General features: G+C 39.1%; 2 protein-coding genes across 2 annotated transcripts; both read left to right on the plus strand.

The window, feature by feature from the left end:
• The first annotated feature begins 10,885 nt into the window (after window positions 1-10,885).
• On the plus strand, window positions 10,886-11,836 carry LOC110288386 (vomeronasal type-1 receptor 4-like). Its single transcript, XM_021154744.1, has one exon. It carries the CDS (start codon window positions 10,886-10,888, stop codon window positions 11,834-11,836), a length of 951 nt encoding a protein of 316 aa, XP_021010403.1.
• Window positions 11,837-12,062: 226 nt separating this feature from the next.
• LOC110288387 (ribosome biogenesis protein WDR12-like) lies at window positions 12,063-13,395 on the plus strand. The gene is given in 2 exon segments (XM_021154746.2): window positions 12,063-12,554; window positions 12,556-13,395. Coding segments are annotated over 2 exon segments (1,269 nt in total). The 5' UTR covers window positions 12,063-12,110; the 3' UTR covers window positions 13,381-13,395.
• Window positions 13,396-15,091: the final 1,696 nt, after the last annotated feature.

Consider the following 15,091-nt stretch of genomic DNA (forward strand, 5'->3'; position numbering starts at 1 on the left):
AAAATGAAGCCACAACACACCCAATCTTATGGAACACAATGAAGGCATTCCTGAGTGGAAAACTCATAGCTCTGAGTGCCTCCAAAAAGAAAGTAGAGAGAGTGTATACTAGCAGCCTGACAGCACACCTAAAAACTCTAGAACAAAAGGAAGCAAATTCACCCAAGAGGAGTAGAGGGCAGGAAATAATCAAACTCAGGGGCGAAATCAACCAAAGGGAAACAAAAAGAACTATTCAAAGAATCCACCAAACCAGGAGCTGTTTCTTTGAGAAAATCAACAAGATAGATAAACCCTTAGCCAGACTCACTAAAGGGCATCGGGACAGCATCCTAGTTAAGAAAATCAGAAATGAAAAGGGAGGCATAACAACAGATCCTGAAGACATCCAAAACACCATTAGATACTTCTACAAAAGGCTATACTCAACAAAACTGGAAAACCTGGATGAAATGGACAATTTTCTAGACAGATACCAGGTACCAAAGTTAAATCAGGGTCAGATTAATGACCTAAACAGTCCTATATCCCCTAAAGAAATAGAAGCACTCATTAATAGTCTCTCAACCAATAAAAGCCAGGACCAGATTGGTTTAGTGCAGAGTTCTATCAGACCTTCAAAGAAGACCTAATTCTAGTTCTTCTCAAACTATTCCACAAAATAGAAACAGAAGGTACTCTACCCATTACATTCTATGAAGCCACAATTACTCTGATACTTAAACCACATAAAGACCCAACAAAGAGAGAGAACTTCAGACCAATTTCCCTTATGAATATCAATGCAAAAAAAAAAAGTCAATAGAATCCTCGCAAACCAAATCCAAGAACACATCAAAATGATCATCCATCATGACTAAGTAGGCCTCATCACATAGTCAGGGATGGTTTAATATACATAAATCCATAAATATAATCCACTATATAAATAAATTCAAAGACAAAACCACATGACCATCTCATTAGATGCTGAGAAAGCATTTGGCAAAATCCAACACCCCTTCATGATAAAAGTCTTGGAAAGAACAGGAATTCAAGCCCATACCTAAACATAATAAAGGCAATCTACAGCAAACCAGTAGCCAACTTCCAACTAAATTGAGAGAAGCTGGAAGCAATCCCAACAAAATCAGGGACTAGACAAGGCTTCCCACTTTCTTCCTACCTATTCAATATAGTACTTGATGTCCTAGCCAGAGCAATTAGACAACAAAAGGAGGTCAAGGAGATACAAATTGGAAAGGAAGAAGTCAAAATATTACTATTTGCAGATGATATGATAGTATATATAAATGACCATAAAAATTCCACCAGAGAACTCCTAAACCTAGTAAACAGCTTCAGTGCGGTAGCTGGATATAAAATTAATTCAAAGAAATCAGTGACCTTTCTCTACAGAAAGGGTAAACAGGCTGAGAAAGAAATTAGGGAAACAACACCCTTCAATAGTCACAAATAATATAAAATACCTTGGTGTGACTCTAAGCAAGGAAGTGAAAGATCTGTATGATAAGAACTTCAAGTCTCTGAAGAAAGATATTGAAGCAGACCTCAGAAAATGGAAAGATCTCTCATACTCATGCATTGACAGAATCCTGGTTTGATTAATTCCCATAACCTACATGGTGGCTCAGAACCATCTGTAACCAGTTACAGGGAAGCCAATACCCTCTTCTGAACGCTATGAGCACTGCATGCATGTGGTGCACAGATAACATGCTGGCAATATTTAAGCACACACCCATACACACGCACACACACACGCACACACAGAATACTAATAATAGTAATAATACTAGTAATTCTATTACTAATAATATAAAGAAAGACAAAAGAACCAGTGTAAGTACTTGTACCATATCAGATAATACTATAATAAGCTAGAAATAAGTAGCAAGGGAAATTGCACAAAGATTTGAAGACTGAACAATACAATTTTGAGTGAACAGTGGAACACTGCAGAAATCAACAGGGAAATGTAGAAATTTCTAGCATCAGATGATAATGGCTGTGATAATTTTCACATCTACTTGAAAACTTTTAATGATTTTCTAAATAGTAAAGTTTCCTTTCTGATGTAGTTCAACTTAGGAAAAAGCACATCTCAGACAGAGAATGAGCTCTTATTTACTTGGCTTAATCAATTGCCATGAGAATCACACTGTATCTGGGAGAGTAATGTTTTCCTTGGAGTGCATTAAAATGATGCCCAGTAAACAAGGTCATTGACACCATGGGAAGGGAGAGTCCTCCTATCCTGTCCCTTATTTAGTCATGGTTCCTGTGAGGCAGCCTTTCAAAGACACTTTGTGTCAATGATGCTTCATGTCCATGGAATTTACAATGCCCTGAATGAGGGTTTGTAGTACTCCACACTCAGAGCCAGAGGAGGTATGGCAACCTTCCCCTGTTTCTCTCTTCTCCCTTAGTCTACCATTCCATTTACAATACCTTATAGTACCTTACACTTTGGGGGTTTTGTTTTTCAGATGAGCTTTTCTCCTATTTTTCTGTCAAGCTAGGATATCCCTTTCTTATTTTTTGCACAATACTCCTCTTTGTCTTCATAAATGTATTTTCTTCTTTCATTTTTTATNCATGTATTTTATGTGTATGCTGGTTTTCCTACATGTATGTCTGTGACACACATGAGTGCAGTGCTCCAGGACCAGCAGGAGGTGTCAGATCCTCTAGAATTGGTCTTACAGGCAGGTAAGAGCCTCCATATGGTGATGGGAATTGAATCCAGGCTCTGTGGAAGACTGGGCAGTGCTCTTAACTACTGAGCCTTCTCAAGCCCCTGTTTTTTCCTTTCTTAATACTTTTGCTTCTGATCCAGGCAATGATTCAATCTCATGAGAGGAATGTCCATCTGAATTTTTACAGTTCTAAAATCTTGTGAAGGATGTTTCATTTTATAGAACTCTGCACATTTCTAATGTAATCTTTTAACAGGCATTAAGTCCAAGATTTTCCTAGCTGCTGTATACAACCTTAAATTCTGGTGCTGTGTCTTTTCTTCTGGACAAAGCTCAGTCTCTATGTTAGCATATTCTCTACCAGATAGTGGCTCTGACTTTGTTTTTACTGTATATGTCTGTTGCTTGCTATTCTTTTGCTTTTATTTCTTTAACTCCTTTATCTTAGATTTCATTTTAAATTTCCTCCTAAATATGCTGCTGTCTTCTCACATCTTTTATCTGTTTTACATATAAGAGACACAGGTCCAAGGTCATCTCCTCCCCTTGATGCCCTACAAGGTTTCTGTAACATATGCAGCTGGGTCCATGGGTCCATGTTTACTCTTAAGTTGGTGGTTTAGTCCCTTGAAGTTCTAGGGGTTGTTTGGTTGGTTGATATTCTTGTTCTTCCTATGGGGTTGCACACCCCTTTGAGCTCCTTCAGTCCTTTCTATAACTCCTCCATTGGGTACCCCTGCTCAGTCCAATGGTCCTCTGTATTTGCCAGTCTCTTGCAGAGCCTCTCAGGAGAGAGCTTTATCAGGCTCCTGTCAACAAGCACTTCTGTGCATCCACAATAGTGTCTGGGTTTGTTGACAATATATGTGATGGATCCCCAGGTTGGACAGTCTCTGGATGGCCTTTTCTTCAGTTTCTACTCCAGACTTTATCTCCGTATTTCCTCTTGTGAGTATTTAGTTCCCTCTTGTAAGAAGGGCCAAAACATCCACACTTTTGGTCTTCCTTCTTGAGCTTCATGTGGTCTTGGGTATTCTGAGCTTTTGGGCTAATATTCCCTCATCAGGGAGTGCATACCACTTTTGTTTTTTTGTGATTGGGTTACTTCACTTAGGATGAAAATTTCTAGTTCCATCCATTTGCCTGCAAATTTCATAGTCATTGTTTTTAACTGCTGAGTACTACTCCATTGTGTACATGCACCACATTTTCTGTATCCATTCCTCTGTTGAAGGACGTCTGGGTTCTTTCTAGCTTCTGGCTATTATAAATAAGGCTGCTATGAACATAGTGAAATATATGTCCTTTTATATGTTGGAGCATCTTTTAGGTATATGCCCAGGTGTGGTATACCTGGGTCCTCAGGTAGTACTATGTCCAATTTTCTGAGGAACCTCCAGACTGATTTCCAGAGTGGTTGTACCAGCTTGCAGTCCCACCAACAATGGAGTAGTCTTCTTCTTTCTCCACATTCTCACCAGCATCTGTTGTCACCTGAGTTTTGATATTAGCCATTCCTACTAGTATAAGGTGAAAGGTTGTTTTGATTTGCATTTCCCTGATGACTAAGGATGTTTGACACTTCTTTAGGTGCTTCTCAGGCTTTTGATATAACTATGCTGAGAATTCTTAGTTTTGCTCTGTACTCAATTTTTTAATAGGGTCATTTGGTTCTCTACAGTCTAACTTCTTGAGTTCTTCATATATATTGGATATTAGCCCTCTATCAGCTGGAGGATTGGCAAAGATATTTTCCTAATCCCAGTGTTGCTGTTTTGTCCTATTGACAGTGTCCTTTGCTTTACAGAAACGTTGCATGTTTATGAGGGGCCATTGTTGATCTTAGAGCAAAAGCCATTGATGTTTCTGTTCAGGAAAATTTCCCCTGTGTCCATGTGCTCGAGGATCTTCCCCACTTTTTTTTCTATCAGATTCTGTGTATCTGATTTTATGTGGAAGTCCTTGATTCACTTGGACTTGGGCTATGTACAGGGAGATAAGATTGATCAATTTTATTTTTTCTACATGTTGACTGCCAGTTGAGCCAGCACCATTTATTGAAAATTCTGTCTTTTTTCCCCTGGAATGTTTTGGCTCCTTTGTCAAAGATCAAGTGACCGTCAGTTTGTGGGTTCATTTTTGGATCTTTAATTCTATTCCATTGATCTACTTGCCTCTCACTGTACCAATACCATGCAATTTTTATCACTGCTGCTCTGTGGTACAACTTGAGGTCAGGGATAGATATTCCCCCATATGTTCTTTTATTGTTGAGAAGAGTTTTTGCTATCCTGGTTTTTTGTTATTCCAAATAAATTTGCAAATTTCAAATAAAATTTCATTTTAATTCTATGAAGAATTGCTAAAGACTAACCTCTATTGGGTCTCCTCTCTGTAGGGAATGGGTTTCTGGTTGCAAGTGAGCAAGGGTCTGCGAGAATTGACAGACACAAACACAAGAGAGTGTGGAATCTGAATGCATTTTTGTCAAAGTTAGCATCAGTTATATATAATACAGAAAACAAAGGAGTAGGATGTCACAGCAGGCAAGGTACATAGAAGCTATCTAACATAAAAAAAAGGAATGACTTCAAAGGACTAATAGGAACCTGGTAATGTTTATAGTAAAGATAAAACAGCCCTGCCTAGAGTCAGCTAATGACAGGTGAGGATTTCACACCCTAGTCATAATTTATGCTACTCCCTTGAGCCTTGTGAAAGCTAGCACCAGGGGGTTCTGCTCTAGCAGACTTTCTCATGAATAGTGCAATACCACAACCCCACCCCCCCTATTTCCTAGACCTTGGTAAATTCTTGCATATTAGAGTAACTTGGTTCTTTTAAGTATCTGTAGGGAATCTCCATTTGTCACAAGAATTCACCAACTTTCTTGTAATATGCAATGTAGTCTGCTATACCTGGCTGTAATGAAGATTCTAAGTATACTTTGCTAAGCTTGCCCTGAGATTTCTAACTCTTATCCAGTAAAATATTGTAACAAAGCATGTAAGACCCTCCACGATATTACAGGGACAAATCTGGGGCATTCTAACTATGGGAATGCCAAGGTTCCAGGAGGCTGTTTCCATGAAACTCTTTGCCTCGTGACTGCTTCCAGGCTTTTAGGCCTACCAAATAGACTTCACTGGAGTGGACATAGCAAAGAATTGAGTTGGAATTTTGATGGGGATTGCATTGAATCTCTAGACTGCTTTTTTACTATATTAATCCTGCCAATCCATGAGCATGGGAGACCTTTTCACCTTGTGAGATCATCTTCGATTTCTTTCTTCAGAGACTTGAAATTACTGTCATACAGATCTTTTACTTGCTAGTGTACGCTTTTTCCGGTTTATTTTTGGAGGCATGCATTTGACTTCACACTGTGTCCAATAAAATTGGGTATGTTGTACATTAATTTTCATTAAATTCTAAAAAATCTTTAACTTTGTTTTTTATTTCTTCCTTGACCAAGTTATTGAGTAGAGTGTTGTTCAGTTTCCACTTGTATGTGGGCTTTCTGTTGTTTTTGTTGTTATTGAAGATCAGCCTTAGTCTATGTAGGATCCATGCGATTACTTCAATCTTCTTGTATCTGTTGAGGCCTGATTTGTAACTGATTATATGGTCAGTTTTGGAGAAAGTACCATGTGGTGCTGAGAAGAAGGTAGATTCTTTTGTTTGAGGATGAAATATTCTATAGATACATCTTAAATCTCTCTGGTTCATAATGTCTGTTAGTTTCACTGTGTCTCTGTTTAATTTCTGTTTCCAAGATCTGCCCATTGCTGAGAGTGGGGTGTTAAAGTTTCCCACTATTTTTTTCTGTGAGGTGCAATGTGTGCTTTAAGGTTTAGTAGAGTTTCTTTTTATGAATGTGGGTGCCCTTGCATTTGGAGCATAGATGTTCAGTATTGAGAGTTTATTGTGATAGAATTTTCCTTTGATGAGTATGAAGTGTCCTTCCTTTTCTTTTTTGATAACTGGGTTGGAGGTTGATTTAATTCAATATTAGACTGGCTACTCCTGCTTGTTTCTTAGAACCATTTGCTTGGAAATTATTTTCAGCTGTTTACTTTGAGGTAGTGTCTGTTTTTGTCACTGAGGTGCTTTTCCTGTATGGACTAAAATGCTGTGTACTGTTTAAATATCCAGTCTTTTAGTCTATGTCTTTTTGTTAAGGAATTGAGTCCACTGATGTTAAGAGATCTTAAGGAAACGTGATTGTTGTTTCCTGTTATTTTTGTTGTTAGAGGTGAAAGTATGATTGTATGGCTATCTTCTTTTGGGTTTGATGAAAAATTATTTTCTTGCTTTTTTCTAGGGTGTAGTTTCCCTCTTGGAGTTTTCCATCTATTATCCTTTGTGGGGTTAGATTTGTGGAAAGATATTGTATAAATTTATTTTTGTTATGGAATATCTTGTTTTCTCCATTTATGGTAATTGAGAGTTTTGCTGAGTATACTAGCCTGGGCTGGCATTTGTATTCTCTTATGGTCTGTATGACATCTGCCCAGAATCTTCTGGTTTTCGTAGTCTCTGTTGAGAAGTCTGTTGTAATTCTGATATATCTTCCCTGATATGTTACTTGAACTTTTTCCCTTACTGCTTTTAATATTCTTTGTTTTGTTCATTTGGTGTTTTGATTACTATGTGACAGGAGGAATTTCTGTTCTGGTCCAGTCTGTTTGGAGTTCTGTAGGCATCTTGTATTTTCATGGGCATCTCTTTCTTCAGGTTAGGGAAGTTTTCTCCTACAATTTTGTTGAAGATATTTACTGGCCCTTTAAGTTGGGAATCTTCACTCTCTTCTATACCTATCATCCTTCGGTTTGGTCTTCTCATTGTATTCTTAATTTCCTGGATGTTTTGGGGTAGGAGCTTTTTGCATTTTACATTTTCCTAGACTGTCAATGCTTTCTATGGTATCTTCTTCACCTGAGATTCTTTATTCTATTGCTTGTATTCTGTTGATGATGCTTGCATCTATGAGTCCTGATCTCTATCCCGAGTTTTCTATCTCCAGTGTAGTCTCACTTTATGATCTCTTTATTGTTTCCCTCTCCATTTTTCAATCCTGGATGTGTAGTATGTGGGCCCGAGGCCTACATGAACTGGGTATTTCTGGAAGGCAGGCTGGGGCTGAAAGAGACTTAGACTGCGAGAAATGAATGATGAAGCCAAGACAAATTTTTCTGATCAATGCCCTTGAGTTTACTAAGAGAGTGTACTTATAAGGGGGAAGGCCCCCCATCCCCTCACCTGCACCCCCTGCCAGTCCATTCTTGGTGCCTGGAGCCATTCTGTCAGCATTTGTTCGCCAGGGTGTTGCTTATTCAGGAATGTCTCAGGAAGACAGGTTCAGCTTCTCTTCAGGTAGCAGAAGAGCAGGGAAGTTGTCACTTCAAAAGGAGCCAGTCAAGTCAGAAAGCTGCACAGCAGGTGGCCCCACCTCAGTGGCAACAAGGTCTGTGCCAGCCCGCTTCAGGCTGGGGGAGGCTACATGGATGGTTTTGCTTCACCTGTTTGATTCTGTTTTCCTATAATTCTTTAAGGGATTTTTGTGTTTCCTCTTTAAGAGCTTCCAGCTGTTTACCTGCCTTCTTCTCTATTTCTTTAAGTGAGTTATTTATGCAATTAAAGTCCTCTAAAGTCATCATGAGATGTGATTTTAAATCTGAATCTTGCTTTTCCATTGTGTTGGGGCATCTAAGACTTACAACGGTGGGATATCTGAATTCTGATAATGCCAAGTAGCCTTGATTTCTGTTGCTTAGATTCATGCGATAATCTCTTTCCATCTGGTTATCTCTGGTGTTAGTTGGTCTTGCTATTTCTGAATGGAGCTATTTCTTCCTGTGAGCCTGTGATCTTAGGTGTGTCATCACTCCTGGGAGACCAGCTCTCTCCAGATGGGATTTGGGTATGGAGAGCTGTGCCACAGGGTAAACTCCAGTGCACAGAGCAAGACTGGAAGGATCCTTTCCCCAGTTTCTCCACAGTTCCTGTATCCTTTGGTTTCCTGACAGGTCCCACTTTGGCCAGTTATTAGAGAAAAAGTGTTGGTCTTGTCTGTGAACTTAGGAATGACAGCACTCCTGGGAAACCTGCTTTCTCTGGGCAGGATTTGGTACAGAGAGCTGTGCCATGGGATTATCTTCAGGGCACAGTAGACTGGAAACCTTGTGTTCTTGAATGAGTTATGAGGATGGATTACTAAATTTACTCTCAAAATGCTTTATAGACATAATCTTACATTGGTAAAAATCTCTAAATTTTGGTATGAAATTGAATTATACTTTCTTATATTGGTGCAAAATTTATATACTGGTACAAGTTTAAAGCTTACATTGGTATAAAACTTTGTATATTGATACAAAATTTAAAATTAATGGCGTTACTCTTAGATAAGCATTGTGCCTATACAACTCATTCTTTAAGTAACTCAAATGTTGGTCCTGTACATTAGAAGATTTTGATTGTACTAGGGACTGGTGTCAAAGCTGAGGTTCATAGTGTGTATTTAGAATTCAGATGAGCACAGGGGAAAATTCTAATAGACAATGTCAGGATAAAATGGACTCTTGTGGAATCCATAGATATCCTCCAAAGAATAAAGGTTTGTAATTCAGGTAACAAAAATAATTTGATAAGTGTAGGAATGAGTCTAGAGTTAATATACAGCAACTCCACACACATACACCCAAATTCACAGAACATGGGTAACATAACAATGCTGTGAATATCAAGGTCAAAATTCATGCATCTTGTGTCATTGTCAGTCTCTGTGTAACAGTGGCCCTGAGAACTTTGTCTTTGTAACATGAATACAAAAGGACCTTCAAGTGTAAGTAGAATACAGACATTGGAATAACAAAATATACAAATCTTTGATAGAGTGGGTTTATTAATCAAAACCAACCTCATTGATTTGGTCACCGAATATCACAGAAAACACATTTTTGTGAAGATGTGCTCAATACTGTGGGACATGTAGTCTCATCCTGTCATTTGTGTTCTGCCTATTGTCTGCTCAGCTCTAAATTGTTAGCAAAATAAATAGATAAAATGAAATAAAATGCCTCAGAACATTGCTGTTCAGCCTGTAAAGTAGAATGAGAAGAAAAAGGGTCCCACATGAAAAGTCTAAGAATTTAATCTTTTTTTTTTAAAAAAGACTTATTTATTATTATGTATGTGAGTACACTGTTGCTGTCTTCGAATACACCAGAAGAGGGCATTGGTTCCCATTACAGATGGTTAAGAGCTACCATGTGGTTGCTGGGAATTGAACTCAGGACCTCTGGAAGAGCAGTCAGTGTTCTTAATCTCTGAGCCATCTCTCCAACCTAAGAATTTAATCTTCACAAAGCTGACAAAAATGTCACACAGTACTACATATGTGATAGAAGGAAATGTTGTCATAAGCATAAAAACACTGATACTTAGGTTAAAGAAAAAATATTCACTGATGAATAGAAATTCATTGGGTCTCAATGGATGTTTCAACAGTTAAAGACCATTAGCTGCATTTCCAGGGATCCAGGGTCTGATTCCAAGGCATGTATATAATACACAGACATTGCAGGCCAAATACTCATACACATAGAATAAATAACTTTTAAATTCCCATAACATGCAAATTTGGTTTTCACATAGGTCAACATATCCTTCTGCTTCAGGGAGTTTGGGTGGATTCGATCCTTTATTATTCTCAACACTTCATTCTATCCTCTAAGATGGTCAAGAAGCTCAGGAGTAAGTGCTAAAGTGTTATCTCTGTACCTAACATTGAAAGGAGTTGTACATTTCTCCAGTCGGTGGTGGTGCATACCTTTGATCCCAGCACTTGGGAGGTGAAGGTAGGTGGATCTTTGAGAGTTCAAGGCCAGCCTGGTCTGCAGTGCAAGTTCCAGACATGTTTATATAGAGTATCTCTGACTTGAAAAACCAAAAGAAGAAGCAAAGAGAAAGAGGAGGAGGAGGAGGAGAAGGAGGAAGAGGAAGAGAAGAAAGAGGAGAAGGAAAGGAATGAAAAGGAAAGAGTTGGACACATCATCACTTCTCTCTGCTCCTGAGATGTCAATCAGTATATTTTCTTACAAACATCATTTTAAAAATTGTTTTAAAATACAGTTCATTCATTTGGTACTCTAGACCTAACTAACCTGACCCACTTTAACATAATGCCTCCAAGTGACACCAACTTCCAGATCTTTCTTATATTCCAGTTTTGTCTTGGTGTGATAGGGAACTCATCACTGTTAATGTTGTATGTATACACTTTCTTCGTCAAACCTTATTTGAAGAAGTTGATAGATTCAGTTTTCATGCACCTGACAATAGTTAATATGTCAACAATCATGTTCACATTGTTAAAAGATATCATGTTTTCCTTTAGAGTACCCAATTTTCTGGACGATGTTGGTTGTAAGGCAGTTTTGTTTTCACTCAGAGTCAGCCGGGGTCTGTCCATCTGCACCACCTCTGTTCTAAGCACATTCCAAGTCATCACCATCACTCCCAGTAAATCTAAGTTTGTCTCCTGGCTTAAGCCAAGACTCTCTACATGGATTTTTTCTTCCTTACTTTGCTCCTGGATTATTAATCTATTTATCTATGGGTTTATGATTGACTTGGTAATAGCCAAAACCAATATGACTCTCGTTGGTCGTGGATTTTCACATGGTTACTGTCAAAGAAAGAAATTTGGGAAACAGAATTCAGAATGGCTTTTCAGCTTTCTCATTACTCATGATTTCTTCTATATGTCTGTCATGATGTACGCCAGCCTCTACATGGTTATTTTCCTATATAGACACCGCAAGACAGCCCAGCATCTCCACAACCCAAGCCTTTCCTCCCAGCCATCTCCTGAGCGCAAAGCCACTCACAGCATCCTGTTTCTGGTGAGCTGCTTTGTGTTAACTTATTGGTTGAACAACTTCATCACCTTTTATGGTTTTTATACAAAAGAAAGAAATCCAAGATTGGAGGCAATTAATATGATTTTAACAGCAAGCTACCCAACCATCTGCCCTTTTCTACTCATGAAGAATAATAAGGTTATTTTGCAATTCACCTCTTCATTTTCTGTTCTGAGAATGACCTGTTTTCAAAGTTCACTCCCTGGCTGAACTGAAACCCACACTTTCTTGGTGTTAAAACTATGTCTTAATGATTTTCCTGGAATAAAGTATTTGAATGTGGAGCTTGAATACCTGAAATTACATTAGTTATTTTTTTACAGTAGTTATAATTCAGACATTTTGCACATTATTAAAAATTCAGATAAGTGAGGGAGATAACTGAAGCCTAGCTTCTGCTGCGCTTGCGGCGCAGTCTACCTTAGAGCTACTTGATTATCAACGCACACATTTTTGTGGAGAAGCCTCGTGTGTATATTCAGCCATGGCACAACTCCAGGCACGTTTCTACAGCAAGAACAAGAAATACGCAGTGGATGATGTCCCTTTCTCAATCCCTGCCACTTCTGAAGTTGCCGACCTTAGTAACATTATCAATAATTTGCTGGAGACCAAAAATGAATTCCACAAACATGTCGAGTTTGATTTCCTTATCAAGGGCCAGTTTCTTCGAGTGCCCTTGGTCAAACACATGGAACTGGAGAACATTTCATCGGAAGAGGTTGTGGAACTAGAATATGTGGAAAAGTACACCGCACCCCAGCCAGAGCAGTGCATGTTCCATAATGACTGGATTAGCTCAATTAAAGGGGCAGAAGAATGGATCCTGTCTGGTTCTTATGAGACTTCTCGGATCTGGTCCTTGGAAGGAAAGTCAATAATGACAATTGTGGGACATACAGATGTTGTGAAAGATACGGCTTGGGTGAAAAAAATACAGTTTGTCCTGCTTACTACTGACGGCCTCGGTGGACCAGACTGTTCTCTTATGGGAGTGGAATGTAGAGAAGAACAAAGTGAAAGCTCTGCACTGCTGCCGAGGGCATGCTGGGCGTGTGGATGCCATAGCAGTCGATAGCTCAGGAGCTAAGTTTTGCAGTGGCTCCTGGGATAAGATGCTAAAGATCTGGTCTACAGCCTCTACAGATGAAGAAGATGAAATGGAAGAAGCCACAAATCGACCAAGAAAAAAGCAAAAAACAGAACAGTTGGGACTAACAAGAACACCCTTGGTGACCCTCTTTGGCCACACAGAAGCAATTTCCTCAGTCCTTTGGTCAGATGCTGAAGAAATCTGTAGTGCATCTTGGGATCACACAATTAGAGTGTGGGATGTTGACTCTGGTGGTCTTAAGTCAACTCTGACAGGAAATAAAGTGTTTAATTGTATTTCTTATTCTCCCCTTTGTAAACGTTTGGCATCTGGAAGCACAGACAGGCATCTTAGACTGTGGGATCCCCGAAGTAAAGATAGTTCTTTGGTGTTGCTGTCTCTCACCTCACACACAGGCTGGGTGACATCAGTGAAGTGGTCTCCTACCCATGAACAGCAGCTCATCTCGGGCTCTTTAGATAACATTGTGAAGCTATGGGATACAAGAAGCTGTAAGGCTCCTCTCTATGATCTAGCTGCTCATGAAGACAAAGTTCTAAGTGTGGACTGGACAGACACAGGGCTACTTCTCAGTGGAGGAGCAGACAATAAATTGTATTCCTACAGATATTCCCCTACCACTTCCCATGTGGGGGCTTGAAAATGAATGGCTGAGAAGAGAAAAAAATTCAGATAAGTAATATTTTTCTTGAATACAAGTTCATGACCATAATTTTAATAATTTTAATATTTATTACCCAAACTATGACATTTTGTCCAAGATGAACATATGTCAAATATTTTGAACAATATTTTCTTTCTTGATAATTCTCTATTAAAATAAGTCTAATCAAAATTTTGAAATACCATTTGGAGCTTGGGTTATGTATTTTATGGTGTTTTCTGTTCTAAGAAACACCTTTTAAACATTGAATAAATGAATTTCCTTTTGTTAACTACCAACTACCACAAATACTGCTGTGGGTGGGACTCTTATGTGGAACAACAGGCAGTTATCCAATGGATGTCCTTGTACCATAGCTGACTTTGAGTCACCAATAATTATTTTTACTATTTTAGTATGTGTTTTGTTATTTCTTCCATATTTGAAATTATGACATAATTAGATTGGTTCCCCCTTATTTTCCTCCCTCCAGGCCCAGCTGTATATGCTTCTTCTTGCTCCCTTTCAAATTCATAGCTCCTTTTTTCATTAATTGTTGTTATATATGTGTAGCGGGGCAGGTATTCCTAAATTTATAAATGCTATCTTCTCTATGATGTGACTCGTATGTATGTATGTATGTATGTATGTATGAATATATGTATGAATATATGTATGTATTCATGGCTAGCCATTTGGTATTGAATAGCCCATTGTAATGTAAACAATTGGTATCTTTTTCCATAGGGAAGACCATTTCTCCTACTCTCAACATTCCTTAGTTAACTGTAGTTCTTTGTGTAGGATTGAGGCCTCCTTAAGGGTCCAACTGCATAAAAAATACTTCTTTTTGCAGTAGATGGAAACCATTACAAAAAACCCATGAGCAATGAAAATGCAGAATAGTGAATCCCAGTCCCAACAGATGTACCAACAAAACAAATCCTGTACCTAAAGCTCTAGGAAAGGGAAGAGGAACATTTTAAGAGTCAGAGGATCAGAGAATTTGCTGTGCAATTCATCTGGTAATGTCAGAGGCTACACCAATAGATCATCGCCAATAAAGCTGTTTTGGTTTGGTTTGGGTTTTTTTTTTTTTTTTTTGATGATAGTATACTTTTTAAAAAATTAGACATTTTCTTTATTTACATTTCAAATGCTATCCCGAAAGTTCCCTATAGCCTCCCCCCCGCCCTGCTCCCCTACCCACCCACTCCCACTTCTTGGCCCTAGTGTTACCCTGTACTGGGGCATATAAAGTTTGCAAGACCAAGGAGCCTCTTTTCCCAGGGATGGCCAACTAGTCCATCTTCTGCTACATATGCAGCTAGAGACATGAGCTCTGCGGGTACTGGCTAGTTCATATTTGTCCCGAGCTAGTGCCTCGCCAGCAAGAACACACTCGGACAACTGGATTCTTCTGCAGCCAAGCTTTATTGCTTCATCAGGAGGAAGACCCCGAACCCCGGGCCTCTCACTCTTATCGAGTCTCAGCCCTCATCCACTCACACCAGGCCACTTCACCTCACCAGGCACGCAGCTTCAGCTAATCAGGGCAGCAGGGGCATATCTCCACCAAAATGGATTCACCAGTATCCTGGTGCACCTGTGCAGCTCTCACGATGGTTGTGGCTTATATTCAGGTGAGGAAGTCAGGTGCAAGTCATAAGACTTAGCTGCAGTCCCTGGCACCTTCTTGGGACTGCTG

This window comes from Mus caroli, unplaced genomic scaffold (genome assembly GCF_900094665.2).
Source record: "Mus caroli unplaced genomic scaffold, CAROLI_EIJ_v1.1 scaffold_17277_1, whole genome shotgun sequence".
NCBI lineage: Eukaryota > Metazoa > Chordata > Mammalia > Rodentia > Muridae > Mus > Mus caroli.

Bases quoted from the DNA above. Each gene is read 5' to 3' on its own strand.
- LOC110288386 (XM_021154744.1), top strand. From the start codon at position 10,886: ATGCCTCCAAGTGACACCAACTTCCAGATCTTTCTTATATTCCAGTTT.